General features: G+C 47.1%; 1 protein-coding gene across 1 annotated transcript; it reads right to left on the minus strand.

Moving 5' to 3' along the window:
• Nucleotides 1-305: 305 nt before the first annotated feature.
• LOC144732385 (transmembrane 9 superfamily member 1-like) lies at nucleotides 306-22,272 on the minus strand. The gene is made up of 6 exons (XM_078613889.1): nucleotides 21,976-22,272; nucleotides 16,235-16,720; nucleotides 15,075-15,552; nucleotides 13,748-13,933; nucleotides 6,155-6,428; nucleotides 306-892 (listed from the first exon to the last, which is right to left on the minus strand). Exons 2-6 carry the CDS (start codon nucleotides 16,709-16,711, stop codon nucleotides 499-501), a joined length of 1,809 nt encoding a protein of 602 aa, XP_078470015.1. The 5' UTR covers nucleotides 16,712-16,720; nucleotides 21,976-22,272; the 3' UTR covers nucleotides 306-498.
• Between the last annotated feature and the right edge of the window lies 1 nt (nucleotide 22,273).

A 22,273-nucleotide genomic window follows, 5' to 3' on the forward strand; every position in this document is an offset into this window, starting at 1 on the left:
CCTTGGTTGAAAACCCCAAAATGTAAACCAAAAAGTAAAGTCACTCCGTGCTCAGACAAGCATGTGACAACACTTAGTCATCTCATTCATGGCATTGAGCCTGGAGAAGAAATTCCACTTAATTATAGCTGAGGCCAGCTACTCCATATGACGAACATTTTCAACTTCCCTCAAAGACACTCATTTTACTGATCTCAGAGAGATGGACTGAATCGACCATTCTACCAAGATGATAACTCACAACTTTCCACAATTAGAAGTCTGGGACACGCTGCTGTGTATGGTACCTACAAAGTGTTTGCAGGTTTTTTTTTTTCCATTGTGCCATGAGGCCTGAACATCTTTCATCGGAACGTTCATTACAATTTTCTTCCAGCTGACAGAGACTGCAGCTTCCGAATGGCTTGGAAGGAAATTTTAAACGGTGGCCGAACCGGCGAGAGGATGATTGAGAGAACGAGCAGGTGGACAGGCAATCAGGCAAGCGAGTGAGTAGCACTAGTCCATTTTGAGGTTGACATAGATGTAGCGGATGAAGGCGAGCGACGTGAAGAAGGACACGGAGCCGAGCATGAGGAAGAAGACGTAGCACGTGAGCAGCGTGTAGCCGAAGAACTCGACAGTCTGCACGGCGCCCGACATGTTGGAGCGGCGGAAATAGTAGAAGCCCGAGTAGAGGAACATGAAGAAGCCGGTGGAGCCGGCGCTGAACACAGAGCGCCACCACCAGCGGTGGTCCTCGCCCGACAGCTGGAAGTAGGTGAGCGCCACCGAGATGCAGGCGCTCACGCTCAGCAGGATGGCAGCGACGATGAAGAGCACGCCAAAGAGCGTGTACTGCTCGCGTCCCCACACCGTCGCGAAGATGTAATAGAGCTCCACCGAGATGGCGCTGAGGGGCGGCACGGGAGGGGTGGGGGGAGCACGGGAGGGAGGGGCCACCGTCGGCGTTAGAGGGTTGCCGAGTCGCCAAGCTACGCGGTTCGATCGGCCGTCACCATTTGGGGTCACCATTCTATTCAAAACATAAATTATTTTTGTTGCCGCCGCCGTGCTCGCTTTGTGAACAGTTATGTACATGTGGATGCTAGTGTATCATTTGTAATGTCTTACTTGTACTATCCTTAAATCTTGACTTAAAAGCTTTCGTGACTGCAGGGGTCTTTCGGTAGTCACGTAGATAGGTTCAAATAAAATAACAAAAAATCTACAACGTTTCGATCGCAACACAAGCGGTCGTCATCAGGAAAAGGGGGGTTTGTTTCTAAAGGCAAACTGTTTATAAAGGTTTAAAATGGGCCTAGCCCAATTGTAATGTAAGTGATGGTCCACGGCGACGCTCGTGGTGGGTTTCCACCAATCAGAGGGCTGCCAAGTAAAAAATTAGCATGTAAATGTAGGATCAGAGGGCGACCTCGACGGCGCTGAGGTGGCTATGTTAATGTGAGAGATGAGCGTGTTAATGTGCGAGGTGAGCGTGTTAATGTGCGAGGTGAGCGTGTTAATGTGCGAGGTGAGCGTGTTAATGTGCGAGGTGAGCGTGTTAATGTGCGAGGTGAGCGTGTTAATGTGCGAGGTGAGCGTGTTAATGTGCGAGGTGAGCGTGTTAATGTGCGAGGTGAGCGTGTTAATGTGCGAGGTGAGCGTGTTAATGTGCGAGGTGAGCGTGTTAATGTGCGAGGTGAGCGTGTTAATGTGCGAGGTGAGCGTGTTAATGTGCGAGGTGAGCGTGTTAATGTGCGAGGTGAGCGTGTTAATGTGCGAGGTGAGCGTGTTAATGTGCGAGGTGAGCGTGTTAATGTGCGAGGTGAGCGTGTTAATGTGCGAGGTGAGCGTGTTAATGTGCGAGGTGAGCGTGTTAATGTGCGAGGTGAGCGTGTTAATGTGCGAGGTGAGCGTGTTAATGTGCGAGGTGAGCGTGTTAATGTGCGAGGTGAGCGTGTTAATGTGCGAGGTGAGCGTGTTAATGTGCGAGGTGAGCGTGTTAATGTGCGAGGTGAGCGTGTTAATGTGCGAGGTGAGCGTGTTAATGTGCGAGGTGAGCGTGTTAATGTGAGAGGTGAGCGTGTTAATGTGAGAGGTGAGCGTGTTAATGTGAGAGGTGAGCGTGTTAATGTGAGAGGTGAGCGTGTTAATGTGAGAGGTGAGCGTGTTAATGTGAGAGGTGAGCGTGTTAATGTGAGAGGTGAGCGTGTTAATGTGAGAGGTGAGCGTGTTAATGTGAGAGGTGAGCGTGTTAATGTGAGAGGTGAGCGTGTTAATGTGAGAGGTGAGCGTGTTAATGTGAGAGGTGAGCGTGTTAATGTGAGAGGTGAGCGTGTTAATGTGAGAGGTGAGCGTGTTAATGTGAGAGGTGAGCGTGTTAATGTGAGAGGTGAGCGTGTTAATGTGAGAGATGAGCGTGTTAATGTGAGAGATGAGCGTGTTAATGTGAGAGATGAGCGTGTTAATGTGAGAGATGAGCGTGTTAATGTGAGAGGTGAGCGTGTTAATGTGAGAGGTGAGCGTGTTAATGTGAGAGGTGAGCGTGTTAATGTGAGAGGTGAGCGTGTTAATGTGAGAGGTGAGCGTGTTAATGTGAGAGGTGAGCGTGTTAATGTGAGAGGTGAGCGTGTTAATGTGAGAGGTGAGCGTGTTAATGTGAGAGGTGAGCGTGTTAATGTGAGAGGTGAGCGTGTTAATGTGAGAGGTGAGCGTGTTAATGTGAGAGGTGAGCGTGTTAATGTGAGAGGTGAGCGTGTTAATGTGAGAGGTGAGCGTGTTAATGTGAGAGGTGAGCGTGTTAATGTGAGAGGTGAGCGTGTTAATGTGAGAGGTGAGCGTGTTAATGTGAGAGGTGAGCGTGTTAATGTGAGAGGTGAGCGTGTTAATGTGAGAGGTGAGCGTGTTAATGTGAGAGGTGAGCGTGTTAATGTGAGAGGTGAGCGTGTTAATGTGAGAGGTGAGCGTGTTAATGTGAGAGGTGAGCGTGTTAATGTGAGAGGTGAGCGTGTTAATGTGAGAGGTGAGCGTGTTAATGTGAGAGGTGAGCGTGTTAATGTGAGAGGTGAGCGTGTTAATGTGAGAGGTGAGCGTGTTAATGTGAGAGGTGAGCGTGTTAATGTGAGAGGTGAGCGTGTTAATGTGAGAGGTGAGCGTGTTAATGTGAGAGGTGAGCGTGTTAATGTGAGAGGTGAGCGTGTTAATGTGAGAGGTGAGCGTGTTAATGTGAGAGGTGAGCGTGTTAATGTGAGAGGTGAGCGTGTTAATGTGAGAGGTGAGCGTGTTAATGTGAGAGGTGAGCGTGTTAATGTGAGAGGTGAGCGTGTTAATGTGAGAGGTGAGCGTGTTAATGTGAGAGGTGAGCGTGTTAATGTGAGAGGTGAGCGTGTTAATGTGAGAGGTGAGCGTGTTAATGTGAGAGGTGAGCGTGTTAATGTGAGAGGTGAGCGTGTTAATGTGAGAGGTGAGCGTGTTAATGTGAGAGGTGAGCGTGTTAATGTGAGAGGTGAGCGTGTTAATGTGAGAGATGAGCGTGTTAATGTGAGAGATGAGCGTGTTAATGTGAGAGATGAGCGTGTTAATGTGAGAGATGAGCGTGTTAATGTGAGAGATGAGCGTGTTAATGTGAGAGATGAGCGTGTTAATGTGAGAGATGAGCGTGTTAATGTGAGAGATGAGCGTGTTAATGTGAGAGATGAGCGTGTTAATGTGAGAGATGAGCGTGTTAATGTGAGAGATGAGCGTGTTAATGTGAGAGATGAGCGTGTTAATGTGAGAGATGAGCGTGTTAATGTGAGAAATGAGCGTGTTAATGTGAGAGATGAGCGTGTTAATGTGAGAGATGAGCGTGTTAATGTGAGAGATGAGCGTGTTAATGTGAGAGATGAGCGTGTTAATGTGAGAGATGAGCGTGTTAATGTGAGAGATGAGCGTGTTAATGTGAGAGATGAGCGTGTTAATGTGAGAGATGAGCGTGTTAATGTGAGAGATGAGCGTGTTAATGTGAGAGATGAGCGTGTTAATGTGAGAGATGAGCGTGTTAATGTGAGAGATGAGCGTGTTAATGTGAGAGATGAGCGTGTTAATGTGAGAGATGAGCGTGTTAATGTGAGAAATGAGCGTGTTAATGTGAGAGATGAGCGTGTTAATGTGAGAGATGAGCGTGTTAATGTGAGAGATGAGCGTGTTAATGTGAGAGATGAGCGTGTTAATGTGAGAGATGAGCGTGTTAATGTGAGAGATGAGCGTGTTAATGTGAGAGATGAGCGTGTTAATGTGAGAGATGAGCGTGTTAATGTGAGAGATGAGCGTGTTAATGTGAGAGATGAGCGTGTTAATGTGAGAGATGAGCGTGTTAATGTGAGAGATGAGCGTGTTAATGTGAGAGATGAGCGTGTTAATGTGAGAGATGAGCGTGTTAATGTGAGAAATGAGCGTGTTAATGTGAGAGATGAGCGTGTTAATGTGAGAGATGAGCGTGTTAATGTGAGAGATGAGCGTGTTAATGTGAGAGATGAGCGTGTTAATGTGAGAGATGAGCGTGTTAATGTGAGAGATGAGCGTGTTAATGTGAGAGATTAGCGTGTTAATGTGAGAGATGAGCGTGTTAATGTGAGAGATGAGCGTGTTTCAGTGCTTCTGACCATATTTTGTTTCCATGTACTCTTCTTTGTATGGATTGCGAGCAAAATAATTTATTTTAATTGATGAATGCTTAATCGTAGCCACAAGTCAAAGTGCTCTTCTCTTACGGACACGTTCCTAGGCTGTGTTCAGGCATGGTCGACATAACTCTGAAAGTTTTGTTTACGAGAATCACTCTCGTGAGGTCCCTGCAGAGACGGTAAATGAAAGGTAAAGGGTGCAATGTGGCAGTGACGTCACTTAAGAGTGTGCACCTGACAACAACTTTAAATACTTTGTTCTCATAAACATAGATTGAAACTCGAGTCAGACAGCCCAGAACACATATTCTATATGTGTGTATATATAAAAGCAAGGAGTTTTGTGTTGCATTCTGCTTCGAAAGTGGTGGACTTCTGTAATTCAAAGTGGAAGTGGGGTTGGCGGATCACGCAGACTGTATCATGCACGATGAGACTCCCAACCTCGCAGCTTTGCAGTGATGTTAGTTTGTCTGCTGAGCAAACACTGAACCATTCCCTATGACGGTGTATGCAAAATGTTTGAGATTTTTTCCTCTAACTACATGTGGTATAAACATCGTTCATTTCCACCTTCGGTACCATGACAAAGATTCCTGCCCTGCACACATGTTTTATTCAGATGACAGAAACTGGGAATTCTCATTGTCAAGACCAAATAATCTCCATGCTTAAATGGCTGCTGGCCATTGGTCATCTCCGTGGGTGGCTCTCTACCAATGGTGAATATTCCATGTTTCAACGGTAGCACGGGCCAGTCGATACCAAAAACTTAACACGTACACGATTTTTTAATCTGTTTTAAAAAATTGGTTGAAGGTGTATTTAAAAAGTTTATCAAATAAGTGTAGCCATGTCTGATTTAAAACACCATTGTGGTTACTGAGCAGTTATGACAGAAACAGTCCGAGTGTAAACATTCACCAGGCATTCATCCTGATTTACTCACCTAACCTCACCACCCAAACCCTTACCATGCACTCCCACCCACATCACTCACCACACAAAACACGAGCCATCAAAATTACTCGCCACCCACTCACTATTACAACATTCCACCGCGCAAACACTGGCTATACAAAAGACGAATCAACAAAATTATTCACCACCCAAAAGCTTACCACCAAAAATAATCCACCACACAAAGGACTAATCACCAACATTGCTCACTGCAGAAAACACTCAACACTGACATCACTCACTATGCACGAGCCATTCATTCACCATCCAAACACACACCACCCATACTGCCACATTCACCCTCTCACCACTACACTTAGCCCATGTGGCATGTGCTCTGTATGATCCATGTCCAGCGTGTGCTGCGTGTGCTGCATGTGCGACATGACTGCATGTGCTACATGACTGCGTGCGCTGCGTGCGTTGCGTGCGTTGCGTGCGTTGCGTGCGTTGCGTGCGCTGCGTGCGCTGCGTGCGCTGCGTGCGCTGCGTGCGCTGCGTGCGCTGCGTGCGCTGCGTGCGCTGCGTGCGTTGCGTGCGCTGCCCACCTGAACGGCAGGAATCCCCCAACCGTCATGTGCACGACGGCCGACTTGTACCAGGGCTGGGCCGGAATCTCGCGGGCGATGTTTTTGGTGCGGCACGGCGCATTGAATGCGCCTGCGCGGTTCTTGCCGACGATGCCACCGATGACTGTGAGCGGGAAACCGACGAGCAGCCACACGGCCACGAGCAGCAGGATGGTGGTGGCGGGGAGCGCCTGGGTCGAGCCGTTGGCCCAATGCACCGAGTTCACAATGCTCCACGTCACGAAAAATGGGGCTGCACATGTATGCACGCACACACAAATGTGCAGCGATATTAATGCGTGCATGTACAGCCCTTTTGTCAACCCCACTGTTCGATGAAAGCTCATCCCCACAATGTGCGGGCCGTGGGGGTTATTTGACCATGCCGTACCACGTTGGTCAGTGCGGTCAGTGAAGGCAGGGCGCAGAGACGTTGGGAGCATAGTGCAGGCAGTCCTCGAGTGACGAACACCTGCTTCCATGAATTTTTTTTTTTAAACATGAACTCATACTTACAAACTAAACCGCGGAACTATTTTGTTAAGCGGAGCAATCTTCCATGAGTTGTAATGAGTGAGCCTGGTGCTGGGAGAGAGTGTTTGTGTGTATGATATAGCCATGGTGACATCACCATCACTTAGTGGTGAATAGTGGGTTGTCGTATTGGTATAGCTTTAACAGACTGCGGGGAAAGTGCTGTTAGCGAGCACCTATGAAAACCGGCACGGTACACGAGGGTGGGTGGGCCACACCACACCCGACCGCCTTTGTCTGCCCAGTGGTGATGTTTACACACCACACCAGGTTCTCATTTGAGGCTGAGTCGACCTAGGGGAGACCCATGATCGGTTCCGATAAACGTCACTGGTGTTGGCCGTGAGTGGGAACCGAACTCGGGTTGCCAGGTTCGCAGCACAGCGTGCTAACCGCTACACTACCGCTCCTCGCAACACACACACGCGCGAAGATACATAATGCACCACACCGAAGGCCAGATTCTTAGCTCTGATGTTCGCACACCACCTCACCATGCATCAAGTTAAGGTCACCAGAATCACGATGGCACGGCATTAGACGCACGCCCCACCACCGTAGTATGGGAATACGGAAAATACGCGTCTGGCAAGCGACACGAGTGCCGGGCCCAACGGTCACTCGAGCCGGGAGACACTCGCACCTTGATGACAAGCACTTGGGGTGGTTGTGGTGGTGGTGCTGTTGTTGTTATGGGACGGTTCCCTGGTGGGTGCACTCACATTAGGCTCTGCTGACTATCAAATATGGAAGGACACTTATTTGCGTTGTTATTTTACTCCATTAGCACAATTGGGATGTAATTGGTGATAAAACGCCAAACAAATCAGATTTTAAAAACAAACACATAAACAGACACTCAGCAATGCACATAAGCAGACACACACACAGGCACAGAGTTACACAATCGTGCATGCGCGCGCACACACACACAAATGCACGTAAGCGGTTCGGATGCTGTCGTTTTTAACTGCTGCATATTGACGCATGTTAATGTAGCGGCTGTAAAAAAGCAACCGTCGTAAAAAACGATCCCAAAATAAAACACATTTCATTGACTCTAATGTTATTTTAACTAAAGCGCACTCTGAGTGGTACATTGATGAAGTCAGCGACTTACGCTTACAGTAAGTATCGGTGCTGCAGAGTAAGTGTTTGAGTAATTTCCAGGCCCAGGGTTAGGATGGATCTGAGCGTAAGGAGTAATTCTTAAGCGTTACGGTTATATGGGTATTAAGTGTTAATGCAAAGGTTAGGGCAAGTGTTGGTAGTAGAAGTCGTGTAACTGTTAAGGATATTGTTAAGATACATTTTAGTGTAAAGTGAGCTTAAGTTATTTCACACCTGATGACGGTTGCTTGTGTTGCAATCGAAACGTCGTGGATTCTATTATTTATTTTATTTCTACGTGACTTTACCGAAATAAACAAAGAGTAATTCCTGCAGTCACGAAAGCTTCAAATCAAATTTGAGCTTAGTGTTTAAATGTCAATGGTAGGGTTGGGACCAAGGGAAGCGTTCGTGATCAGGTAAAAGTCTTATTGGTAAGGATGAGATCAATCTTGAGGGTTGTTAGGGTGAGTGTTTGTGTTAAAGTTAGTTTAGTATATAGGTAATAACAATAATTTCAACTTGTAACGCACACAGTATTCACTGTTAGAGAGAGGCACGAGGAACCACAGACAAGCAGGAAGGAGACCACGCGAAGAGCCAGCACCAACAAGTCCCCAAGCTCTGCAGTCCTCCACATATAGTAAAGTGTGGAATGAATGATTGTCAACATGTGGGGGAAACCTGGAGCACCTGGAGAACGCCCACGCGTGTGAGAGGGGTGGGGGGGGAGCACATCTGGGGGAGCAGTAGTGTAGCGGTTGAGCGCTGCGCTACAAACCCAGCAACCCGAGTTCGATTCCCGACAAGCGGCGAACAAAGTGACAACTATTTGAACCTGTCCTGGGTTGACTCAGCCTCAAATGAGTACCTGGTACAGTGTGTAAACATCGCAACTGGGGAGACAAAGGCGGCCAGGCATGGTGCTGGCCTTCATAGGTGCTCGCTAACAGCACTTGCACCTATAATCTGTTCAGGCTATACGGGGATCAATGACTTATTACACCGTCATCCCATAGAGATGGAACAGGTGGAGTTCACATGCTTGCTGCACTGCCGCCTCCTGGCAAGGCAGGGTACGATACCGTCTTCAATGCCCATGGCAAGGGAGCTTCGCAACACTTGTGTGATCCACCAACCCTTACCTCCACTGCTGCGACAACAGGCACGCGCCACCACCGCCAGGCTAAGCGTTGGTGCAAGTGTGTTAAGAGTTTGCGTTTGTGCTTTTTGCTCGTGCGTTTGCATTTAGACAAGTAGTAGGGTAAGTATTAGAATTTAGTTTTTTTACCGAATAAGTCGATGGTGCTAGGCTCATCCTTACGATTACAGTAAAAATAATTGTGAGCGATATTGTTCATCACCTTTACAGTCAACCTTAGTGCCAGGGGTCATTATTTGCAATAGGATCACAGAATTAGTGCAAACATCGTCTACATTTAGTCACAGTGATACACAGCTAAAGGCAATGGCGCACTGCTAGGACATCGTGCTGCACGTGATCACCAACCTTGGGATCACGTCCAATTCTTGGGGCCGGGGTTCGCACCGAAGCCGGTGGGGTAAGCACTCTACCAAATAATTTATCTCACCTGCCACATTGGCCGTCTCTCAAGCGAGGCTCCAGCGTGCTTCCCCCATTCACGCGTCCCATGCGTTTGAAGTTCATTAATTTTTTTTCCTTCAACGTGCCCGCTCCGAGGGATAACCAAGCGCACGTCTGGAGTTATGGCCCGCTGCAGTTTCTGGGTGGGGTAATCAACGGGCCTGTGGTCCCCGGGGCGCGCCCGCCGCTCCGCTCTCATCCCCTCCAGGCGGCTCTTAATTCACACATCGAGCGGGTGGGCGGCTGGGTTGTGACACGAACGGCCGCCACGAGCCTTCATATGCCGTCTTACAATGGCAGACAATTTATCTCTGGATTAAAAGAACTTGCTTCGGCCGTGCGTCAAATTACATTTATGCGCATTTTTTTCAAGAAACAAGACTGCATTATGGGTGTCATCTAGCTGACAAAGTCAGTCGATTAAACAGGAGAATAAAAATAAATCAGCCAAAGAGTGCATTATGTTGCTTAAAGGAAATTATTCTTCCGTCATGAGCATGTGGGCCATTTGCCACCCTTATAAAAGACAATTAATCACCAGCGTCTGTACATTTCTGGCCAGTGGAATTTGTTTATACCGGGCAACCTTGGAATGGTTTTATCTTCATCAGCAAGATGCGCCCTCATAAAACAAAACGACTGTCACATTTGCGGAAACAGCCTCCTACAGAACCATGTGGGGTCCAAATATAAAGCTAACAGTTCATCAGGTCACATCTTCATGAAGGGACTCGATAAAGTCTAAATCCCTCGGATGAATATTACTGGGAGACATTAATACACAACAAGCCATCGTGTGGCTGATGCATCATTTTATAGGTGTCTGGATTTGATGTCAGCACTTCAGTAGAAGTGTGCTGGCTCATAGCAGTTCTAACTTGGTGCCTTGACACGAGTACAGCATGCATTCATGCAGAGAGTCGTCCAAATGCCTCTAAAATACAATTGGCTGTCAGGAAGCCCTGGGAGCCGGCCCACCGCGTGGGAGGCGCGAATACGGAGCGCTGGGGAGGGAGGGAGGCTCTACAAGTCTGGGGACTGCACGGAGCCGTTGCTCCCAAGACCCCCGATATCTCCCGCGACATCACACGCACGCCTACCATCACTCACTCGCCACCGGCGGTTCATCTGTAGAGGCCGGGTGTCCTAATGGACGGGCCATTCCTCAGGCTCCACGTTCCCCACAAGCGCAGCTATGTGCGGCTCGTACACCGCGGTCCGACTAACGGCACCGCTGCGCCAAACGCGTCGGCGCAGAGAAGTTGGTGGCGCGAGGAGGGAGTGGTGGTGATTAACGAGCCTTCGCCTCCATCAATTACGTCTGTGTGGTGGAAACCCACTGGCAGAATTATTTTGTAAGAAAATCCTCATGTGACGGTTCCTGACACATGCGGTTTCTGACTGATGCTTTATGTGGTGGTTTAGATAGGAATTTGAGAGCCCACAATAGTTCATCATTACTTTTGTAACAGAGAATTTGGACACTATTCAAGTAAAACAATATTTATTCAATTGAAAGTCAGTGCCTCCATGATCCAAGAGAACATTGGGTCAGTGTCCATCTACAATAACAGCCCAAGGTCTGTGTAGGAAATTGCAATATTATGGTGGACACCCCATGTATATTATATACAGAGAATACAAAGGCCCCCATTTAAAACTCAAGTCAAGTTTGTAAATATCCACATAATTACAACACAATATAATTAGGATTTCTAACAGCATCTAAATGCAGCCACATCGTCAAATGCTGTACAACAGTGAAGGTATTCTAAATTTGAAGCTTTCGTGACTGCAAGGATTCATACTCTTTGGATTTCTCGGTAAAGTCACGTAGGTAAAACAATTAATAAAATAAAATAAATGAAAACTAAATTAAATCACGACGTTTCAGAGGCAACACAAGCCTCCTCATCAGGTGTAAAAAGGCACAGCAAAATAACTGTAGCGAGAGTTATTTGTGGTGAGACATTGTTACATAGGGTCAGAGGAGGGGGAGGAGCCAAGGAGAACGGGCGTGAGATGGGGGGGGGTGGAGCCAGGAAGGTGATAGAGAAGGAGGACGGAGCCCCGGATGGGGGACGCAGAGCGGGGGAGAGTCACGGTTGAGGTTTAACATGTCATTATCATGTCATTAATGTCATTAACATGGTTAATCACATCTTTCCAATGATTGCTCAATTTGAATCCATCTTCTCGGTTGAAGTTATGTCTATGTTTGTATATCTGTATAGCCTCATGGACAAATCTTTGGTGGTATCCATATGTCGTGCAGAGTACCTTTATATCGGAAAAAACAATATCATGATCACCCACAGCGTTGTAACAATGATCAGCAACGGCCGAAGAATTCGTTTTGCACGTGTTTTAAATCTGATTTGTGCGAGAGGAGGAATGTTTATTAATTAAAACAGAAAAATAACATTTATTTATACAGTCATACGGGAAGGGCTTGAACCTGGAACTGAACAAGGGCAGGGAGTCAACAACTTGCATGGATGGGGGAACGGAGTTCCAAACCACAGGGCCAAGGGCCAGCAGTAGAGAAGGAGCAACCTCCCATTGAGTGGAGGTTAGGTGAGGGCTTTTCCAAAGAGGCCTTGCTTAGTGGACACAGCAACTACGTGATGAATCAACAACCTACTTCCTGGACTGATACCTGCAGGTTGTGAATGCAAATGAAAATGTGAGGAGTTACCAGTGTTTTTTTCAGCGCTACAACTCAATCAAGGATCTGGGAAACAATTAACATGAAAAATTAGCAAATTAAGTTCTTCTAAGCTTTAGGAATTAATAACGATGAACCCTAACCAAACTAAAGGTTATTTAGTGTGGCTTTCCGAGGTTCAGGAATTAATTATGAAGCCTGTTAATTCTAAAGAAGTTAATCTGGCACTGTGCATCAGGAACTAACAGTGAACCAAATAATCTCATGGCACCTCAGTATGGCTGAACACGAGAAATTCACAACAAGACATAAGGATCCTAAAAATACCAGTCTGGCTTCAAGTTTCAGATATTAATGAACCAAACGAATCATAAAGGTTCCTTATTCTAATTGTGTTACGATAGTATTTGTGCAAAACACAGTTACTGGACATGTTAATTATTGTTCATTAAACTCAAATAAATGAATTATCATTTCTATAAGCATCGTGATAAGCCAAGACATCACAGCCACCGCATGTCCTTGTTTTTTTCCGACGACATCTGCAACTCAATATGCATCTATTAATACAAACACATGGTGCCTTGTGAACGTGACTGCTCAGTGGCACGGGCGAGCGAGTGGGCGGACAAGGCCCTGTAGTGCAAATTACTGCAGCTCTGAAAAAGTGCTGCAGCCAATTGAAAGTTGTAACCCTATTCCCCAAGTCCAACCCTACCAGCCCGATTCCCATACATGGTTATCATGCCCCTATTACTACATCTACGAGACAACATGTAAGATATAAGAATATGTTTTAATAAAACAGGTGTTAAGATGTTAAAGCACAAAACTGAAACCTTTTGCAAGGAATCATGTTTGCATTAACCACATACACTTGTGAACATGCAAACAAAAACGTGCTCTGGTAGTATATGCATTGTCTTTGAAACTGATTGGTCCACACCAGAGACCGCTTTCTTTAGAGCCTCGTCTCAAACAGTGTTCGACCAGAGGACGCCAAAAGGTGAACACCACAAAGACAATGCCACTATTAGGACATTGAGAGCTCGGGGTGAGCAGCTACATCATGGGACCTCCCTTGCCAGTATCAAAATATAAGAATAGGTTTCACCATTTCTGGAAATAAAACAACATAAGCAGCTTTTTCCTTCTAATTATATTTCAACTGTGCCATCAGCTAAACGTCACGATTTGGAAAACTGTTCACCACTCCATGTCAAGAGGATGGCCCTGGAGGATGATGTCACAGAACTACTTCTGAACGTATTCAATTATAATTATAGGTGGAATAAGCCAAATTAAATGAAAACCCAAATTTACGAAGATAGTTTGTGCGGCCATTGGTGACTGTGCTGTGACCATCACTTCCTGAATACTTGAGAATGCTGGAGGGTCACCGAGTGGCTCAGAGGTCAGAGCCCTAAGCTACCACTGCCGAGGTCCCCATTCTCAATCACGAGCGGCTGAAGTCCAAACTCAAACCGAACATCTCAGCTGTGCCGGGGTCAGTTGTCCAGCGCGGTACTCCCCCCCCCAACCTCCCGAGCCTCCCGGCCAGGGCCCACCCCCCAGTCCCCCCTCCGATTGGTGGCGGCCGCTAGACTGCCGACAGTGTCCGCGTAGTTTAGCCCTGCAGTAAACGGCGGATTACCGGAGAAGAGCGAGGTGGTGAGCACGATGTTCCACACCCAGTTGGTGCCCTGCAGGCGGCGGTAGAAGCCACTGGAGACGTAGCCGGCGATGCAGCACGTGAAGGCGTAGAGCAGGATGGCGGCCGAGTTGATGGCGCCGTGCCGGTGAACATTAAACATCCCCATCAGCGCCATCACCAGGATGCCTGCCCGAGGTGGAGACAAACACCGTGGCTTTAGACGGCTGGAACAATTATTTTGCCCGTGAAGTTAAACACGTTGCCATAATTCGGGGTAATGATGCAAGATTAGACGACAACTTTGTATATCCGACCTTCCCATTGCCATCCCAACTAATGGCCTATACGCAGAGCAGTGGGTGCACACGGTGTAACTGATGTGTTCACAAATCCGAGATTTTCACACTCAGTTCTTGATTTTATGTAAATTCGCTTATGTCTGAAGTACAGTAAAGCAATTACCCATGTTTAAAGCAGTTTGCTCAGTCAGATATGCTTCGTTGTCCTGTACATTCTTATTCTTGAGGATTCGTGATATCACTTGTATCGGTTTCCATAATTCATACAATCTTATTCACTCAGCTTGCTTAAATGTAACATTCACATAAACTTTCCCAAGAATGCTGCAGTTTTTTCAGTTTTATTTATTAGGTATAACCCTGTGAGCCATGCGGCTCTTGACTCGGGTGCAACCGCAACAAAACAAAACATGAACATGAAACATCTTAAAGTGACTACACGCAACAAAAAAATCTTGGGAAAAAAAGCAAAGTCTCTGTACTACAACAAACATGGCTAAACCAAAACGTTTTCAAAAATGACCCAAATAAAGCTATAAAAACAATGTAACAGTGATCATAGGAACTGTGATTCAAATTTAACAATAAACGATATACATAACATGTACGACCAAACTTTGCAGCCATAGTTGGTAGGCTGCATGAGTCACTCCATAACAGCAGGAGTATCAGTAGCAGAATCAAGTGAGTGGGAAGGCAACCAGTTACACAGCTGGGCAAGTGGGTGCGTGGTGTAAGTGGGCGCGTGGTATAAGTGGGCAAATAAGCAGGAGGTCGCGCAGACTGGTGAGGCGGTCAGCGAGTGAGGATGTGGATTGGTGATCACGTAATCAGGCATGTTGGCGAGTCAACGAGTCAGTGAGCAAACCCGTGGGCAAGCGGCAGAATGAGAGTGCGGTTTAGTAGGCCGAACCTCGCAGTGGCAGATTGGGTGAAACGGGTGAGCAGGTGAGGGGTCATGAAAGTGGGCGAGAGGTCAAAAAGAGGGTGGGCGAGCAGGTGAGCAGCGGCGCAGGCCGAGCGCTCACCTGTGGTGAGGGTGAGGAACTGCGAGCCCACGCCCAGCACAGCGCACAGGAGGCTGCGGTGCTGGGGGAAGCGGAAGACATCTGCGTGGATGATCTTCCAGCCGTTGTCGCCCTGGTCGAAGTCCTCGGCCGCCTCGTCGCCCACGTTGTAGCGGGCAAAGTCGTTCTTGAGCACGCGCATCAGGATGATGAGCACGAAGCCGATAAGCAGGAACACAAGCACCATGGAGTTGATGATGGAGAGCCAGTGGATCTCTAGCGTCTTGGGGAAGAAGCTGCGGTCGCGCAGGCGCTCGCCGCGCCGCTCGTACGTCACGCTCGTGGGCTGCCACTTGACAGTGTAGGTGTGCGTCACCACGGCGCCGGGCTCCAGCTCATCCAGGCTGTACGGCTTGGCATCACGCGTGCTCACGTTGGCGAAGATCACCTGGTCACCGTTGTACTCCACAGTAAAGTGTAGGTGTGTCCACAGCCCCACCTGCCAACGGCACCAACAACATCAACGACAATGCCGTAATGTGGTGCCAGCTGTTGGTTCGTTTCCCATTTGGAGTTCCTCCTGCATGGAGGTGCTGTTTCAACCCATGAATATCAGAAGGGCAACTGCGTTTCGATTTGGCATTAAAGAAGAGCTTGCACTTCTCCCCATCTTACGACAAAGCAAAAAGCATTGTTGTAACTACTTCTGAAAATCACTTCAATAGGTCCTTGATCCACATTCGGTACATACCATTACATATGCATAGTGGTGTATGTCACATTCCAATTAAACTGATAATTAAAAATGTTATATGATGGTGTGAAATGCAGTTATGGGTGCTGCTGTCCTCTAAGCCACCTCTATACGGTTCTTTCAGAATATGCATTTACAATGAGGGTTGGAATGAATGAATCAAAAATAGACGCATACAGAAAACTAATTTAAATTTATAACAATGTCATAAATTCTTCTAGGGAAACTGAATTGAGTAAACTTTTTTTTCTTCAAAATTTATCACGAGCTTTGGGCTATCAACGGAAGAGAGAATATTGCCCCGTGCTTGCTTAAACAGGACACTTCCAATGATATGCTTAACACACGCATGTATATTTACTGCATTTGCCCAGGTGCCCACCCATCTGCCCGCCTGCCCGCCTTTCCGTCTCCCCAGCCACCATACCTTGTGAGAGTGCGGCAGGAATCCGCTCTCCTCCACGTATCCGACGAAGCCGCGCAGGGGCACGTCCTCGAGCACGAACTCGAAGTAGTAGAGCTCCTCGATGGCCTCGTGCAGCTGGTGCAGCTCGGCCTGCGCCAGCGTGACGTCGCACAGCTTGCGTGGCTGCACCACGTCGCGGCGGAAGTGCAGGTCGTAGATGGAGCGTGCCATGCGGTCGCCATCCAGGACCTCGCCCAAAGTCAGGCTCTTGTGCTCGATGTGTTTGGGCCGACACACGGGCAGTGTGTAGTAGTGGTACGTCTCATGCGGGTTGTGGTAGGGCCCCACCTTGTTCACGTACAGCGTCACCACCTCGCCTTCTTTGAAGTGCGAGCCGCCCGCGTGCGCACGCCCCACCGCCGCCGCCGCCAGCAACAGCAGCGGCAGTGCGGACGTCCTGGGGAAGCGGCTCGCCATGGCGGAGTGGAACGTGGGCATCAGGGAGAGCTGCGGAAAAAGAAGAGAGCCGCTTGGTCAAGCTCGTGCCACCAAGCGCACGTGACAAGAGTAATTGTGTGTTGGATCCTGGGCTGTTCTCTTGCCGCCGCTGTGTCCCCGTGAGTTTAAATGAAGGGCCCTTCACAGATGAACCGTGCTGAGGGAGCATTACGGTGATGGAAAGCCAGCACGCTTTACCCGAGCTGACACCAAAACCACATCACAAGGTCACCCGCAGCAACAAGACAAATATGCTATGACGTCACTCAACAAACCTGTGCATTTAAATTTTATATGTCTAAGCTAACATATAGCAAGTTAGTAAACTCTCTTGAGCTTACATTAAACAATGGTACTAAACTTTACATTTGTTTTTATGTAACTTGATGACCACCACTATTCCCCTGACCTCATGTAGATTCCTGCCCAGTGATGGTGTCCACCTGGGTTGGACAGTAAGCCATGCAGAAGTCATGGGAGTGTGGAGACAGAGGGCAGGTGGTAGGGGAAAGGGTGGGAGGGGGTGAGGCTACTTGGTCTGTGGGATTAGGCCTCGGCAAGGTAAGGTAATTTACCCTTTTTACCGGGTAAAAGGGTAAAGATGTCGACATGCCAAGGGGTAAGGTAAAGGGTAGGGTAAAGGTAGCTCGGAAGAATTACCCGGTAGGGTAAAGGTAGCGCGAAGTATTACCCGGTAAATACGGTACCTTGTTTACCGCTAAAAGCTCCGTGGCGCAGTCCGTGGCCTCCATTTAACAAGTAATATTTAAACAAACTTTTAAAAAAACATGCTTGTATTAAATGTATGAGTAATGAGAGAACTCTACGACTCCAGGAAGTGGCCCTGAAGCTCGCCATAACGTAAGGGGCCGTGGTGATTTACAGCCAACGTCAGTTGACCGTGGACAATTAGACCCAAGCCGAAACATAACATCTAAAAAAGGATTTTATGATAGAATAGTGTTGTCATCAGTATGACATAAGTATACCAAGTTTGCAGTCGATACCACATTAGGAAGTGGGTAAAAATTTAGTTACAAGATTTGAGGATACAACAACGACGACAACGACGACAACAAGCGTGTAAAATTGGAATCATCAAGAGTATTCTATATGAATAAAGCGCTCTACCTAGCATTTACCGTTATAAACCTTGTTCATGTGTAGTTCCCTAGTAATTACCCTGTAATAGGGTAATTTGTATGGGGTAAGGGTAAAAGGTAGGGTACAAGGTAGGCTCGTTGCTTTTCACCTTTTACCTTACCTGCTAAAGGGTAAAAGGTAGGGTAGAGTGATTGTATTGTGGTAAGGTAAAAGGTAGGGTAAAAATAGGCTCGTTGTTTCTACCTTTTAACTTTTATCCTTACCTTGCCGAGGCCTATGTGGGATGACACACACAGGCTCAATATGCAAACCAATATCCCACTCAAACGTGGGATACGTTTTGAACGTTATTCAGGGGTGACAGCATACTGACACCCAGAGCAAAAGCAAGTTGGGTTGTCGAGCGAGCCAGTTGTGGTTTGAACCACTGTACACAGACAATTTCCAAACAAGGGCCGTGGAACAAACTTTGCTTTCTCAGGAGTTACAAGAACATAGAAGCCACACAAAAAATGTCTGTTTGCTTTTTGCTGTTGTATGAGGTCCGACATTTCTCTACACATAAACACAAGCATGCTTAAATCACTGGAAGATATGTTGCAATGAGCTTTAACAATATATATTTTAAACCTAAATGCAAATGTATCCCAAGTATGGCTGTGCTTTAACAATGCAGGGCAATTAGTTACGTAATGAGGGGTCTACCAAAAGTCAGGTGTGGTGGCATGCCTCTGTGATCAGCACTTTGGGCGGCAAGGGTTAGTGGATGACAAATGTGTTAAATGTCTAAAACCACTGGGCTGCGAGATGGCCTAATGGGGTGCCACGGTGGAAAGATGTTAACATGGTATACAGGTCGTGGGTTCAATCCCGACCCTGATGCTTGTATATTTGGAGTTTGCATGTTTTCCCCGTAATCACATGCATTTTTCTCGAGGTCCTCTGGTTTTTCACTCCACCTTGAGAAACATGTGTTTAATAGTATTTAGCTGCTATAAATTTAGACGTGATAAGCACTTTGTTGAGCTATTACTTGTGGCCAAGTCGCTTCTGAAAAAAAGCGATATAGCTTAATGGACCTTAGCTGGTGAAAATAAAATTGATATATATTTTTAGATAAAACCATTGAGTGTTATCCTATCGTTAGATGAGCTTTGTACAGACCATCGAAGATGCTCCACACAAATAAAAAAAAAACTCCTGATAAAGGGGAATTGGCCAAACATCCCAATGCAGGATCCGACTGAAATATGCACTTGGAATTCTGTAAGATTTTTGGAATAAATTACCATTATTATAAGATATTCATGTAAACTATTTCAACTATGAAGAGGGCTTGCACGGGAAACTTCACTGAAAGGAATGATGGCCGATAAGTCAAGAATAGTAATGGGAGTAGTAACCAAAGAATGAAAGACGCCTGAAAAGACATCCAAACAAGAAGATTGAGCTCCGTTGAGATGTAGGTGCTCGGTGATTATTACATCACAGGATCGTGAAAGGTGGTGGCAGCGTAGGGAGCCATTCATCTAGCAGGTAAAACTTGTCTGCAAAGTTATAAAAACTCTGTTATGGAAATGATAGCTACAACACCCGGGGGGTTGGGGGGGTCTCGTGGCGATCCCACGGCTAAACTGGTTGGGATGATTGCCAATTAAAACAAGCATGAAAAACAACAGTTTTTGCATTTAAGTTTGGCAAAGGATGCTGCGTGTGTTGCTTGAAAAAGTTAATCATGAAAATTCAGAAAATGCAAAACTCCATTTGATCCATTCATTTATCTATTATACGAGGTAAACGTCAACCTTAGGTCAAATTGTCTCCCAATTCAAAGCAGAAATGGTGCAGCATTCATCTCCATTGGTAACCCTGAGTTACTGATGGATATTCCACATCCCCATGGCGAAAAACAATCACTTCATAGGCCTGCCACGATTGCCTTTCCAAAATAAGGTTCTCATTTGGTTGACACTAGAGCAGCGGTCAGGAACCTATGGCTCGCGAGCCATATATGGCTCTTCTGGTGACAGCATATGGCTCCCAGACAATTTTGAGTTGAAAAAAAAATAAAAAAAATCAGTTTGGAACTGATTTTAAAATACTTGTGACATTGCTTAATAATACTGTGTCATTTTAAAGTAAACAGAAATTAGTTTTGAAAATAAATTTCACGGGTCACGGGGCCTCAACGCCTGCATGAAGCTCAACCTCACCACATACGAACCAGACTACAAGGCCATCAGCAAAACCATGCAGCACCAGAAGTCGCATTAAAAGTAAGACATATTTAATTTATTATACGTGAAAAATACTATATGGCTCTCAATGTAATATATTTAGAAATATTTGGCTTTTATGGCTCTCCCAGTCAAAAAGGTTCCCGACCCCTGCACTAGAGGGACGATAAGCTTAGTCGTCTGCTGACCAGGATTAATGTTTATACGTTTAAATTAAGTAGCCTAAATACAGCAACACTCGGCCGGTGTCGGGATTAAAATGGTAATGCATTCGTCTTGTTGTTTTCCCATGCTGTTGCTTTGACTTGTGATGACCTCCTGTATCATTTGTGGTGGAGTGACACCATTTCTGGACTTAAACGTAGGTTTTATCAGCTTTAATTGATCAATCATGAGTGTTTTTGTGGGTTTGTCGAGTATATAATTAAGGTAATTAATCATAGTTGCTTAGGCTCTGGTCGACATGTTATTTATGCAGTCGTTGGTCAGTAAAGCTGTTTTTCCACTTTTAGCAAAAAGTTCGCTTTTAAACATGCGTCCCTTTTTAACCTTTCGAAAGTTTGTGCGGAATGCACTTTTCCACGCCCATTGCCCACCCCCCAAAGGCACTGAGCCAACACAGCAATGAGTAAATAAATATAATATTTTCCTAGGTCAGGACGTGACACGCTGCCACGTAAACTCTACGGTCAACCGGAACAGTTCTCGTGGTTTCATGCGAAGGCAAAAGCCGTCCAGGTGGTGGTGCACGAGAGCACCGAGCCGGCAAAGATGAAAACTGGCTCAAACTTAGCACGTCAAGAACGGGAGAGAAAAATATTGTAATTCATGATAAAACACCGAATTATGTATACAAATACTTCACCCGCATTCTACTAATTACTCATTCGAAACAAGTTTATCATGTACTCTGTTTAGAAGCTGTGAGCCGATTTACACTAAAGTTCCTGAAAAATCTCGGATTTCTAAGCACCCATTGGGGTTAGCGTGGCATGCACGCAATGGGTCGTGAGGCCAGGATCAAGCAACGCTTTGTATCCCCGCTGCTGTTGCGCAAACTCCACGAGGCACTCATTTAAGGTTGAGCGCAGCGATTGGCATATTAGCAAAGCGGCTATTTTGTTCGTAGGAAAACGAAAGTTCGATAACAAACAAAAAGCCGCACCATTACTAGTGGCCGTTTTGCGATATCATCAGTGTCAACCTCTTAAATGGGGCACTGCACTTTCGTGGTGAAGAAACTTGCAATAAAAGTCCTTCTGTGCTGACAGTGCCCAGAATCACAAATCTTAAACATAACCAACAAAAAGTAAACAATGACAATCCTCATGTAACCACCTTCAACAATATCACTACCGTATAATACACAGCCGCGGCATAGGGTAGGCATATAAACAGACGTGTCTTTGTATGACGCCACACACGAGAGTGAATCATAAGCAGCTCTCACGAGGTTAAATAACGGACACTGACAAGCGAATCTCAATGAGCCCTTAGCTGGTGAAATAATGGACACTTCAATACATACTATCAATACATACTAATCAATACAAACTACAGGATGGAGCGACACTTCACCCGTTTCGGCCTGCGCGCCACTCGCAGCCCGCCACTTTCAACGTGGACTCCGACAACTCCAACTCGGTGACTAATTTACGAGGCGCCTCGTAAATTAACTTACAGCTCGTTAGGGCTGCCTCGGAGTCATTTAGCAGCGAGCGGCGCGTTCAGCGCAGTCCTCCACAGCCGAGGCGGGCAGGCGGCGAGGCACTGAATGCGACATTTCAACCGAAGCTCGCGGCTCACGCCGAGCGATGCAACTGTCGGCGCAGACCACGGCGCGGCCTTCTCGTCGTCCGAACGAGAAGCGAACTCAATGAGCAGCAGCAGCAACAACAACAAAAACATCAAAACACATTTAACCTCGGGCCTACTGCGGGCGCCAGTCAGGCGAACGCGCCCTCCGCGCTCCACCAGTCGACGGCTCCGGGCCCCGCGGCCTGTGCTCTGCTGCTGCTGCGCGGTCCCCACCCCACACCACCCCACACCACCACCACCACCAGCCCGGTGGCCACCGAGGCGGGTTGCGCGGCCTCTCTCTCTGGGCCCGGGATTCTGCGCTCCGCCGTCTCCGCTCCGCCGAACTTTCTCCGCCGCCCGCGGCCGCTGCAGCCGCTCGCTCCAGGAAGCGGCGCACGTCACCCCGCCCCCCACAATGCCC

The sequence above is a fragment of the Lampetra planeri genome, chromosome 42 (assembly GCF_965212315.1).
Source record: "Lampetra planeri chromosome 42, kcLamPlan1.2.h2, whole genome shotgun sequence".
NCBI classification, from domain to species: Eukaryota; Metazoa; Chordata; class Hyperoartia; order Petromyzontiformes; family Petromyzontidae; genus Lampetra; species Lampetra planeri.

Excerpts from the sequence above, each read along its gene's own strand:
- LOC144732385 (XM_078613889.1), bottom strand. The coding sequence starts at position 16,711 with ATGCCCACGTTCCACTCCGCCATGGCGAGCCGCTTCCCCAGGACGTCC. Across the intron at positions 15,553-16,234 it reads TCCTGCCGCACTCTCACAAG|GTGGGGCTGTGGACACACCT; the intron begins GTATGGTGGCTG and ends TGCCGTTGGCAG. Across the intron at positions 893-6,154 it reads GGGGGATTCCTGCCGTTCAG|CGCCATCTCGGTGGAGCTCT; the intron begins GTGGGCAGCGCA and ends GCCGCCCCTCAG.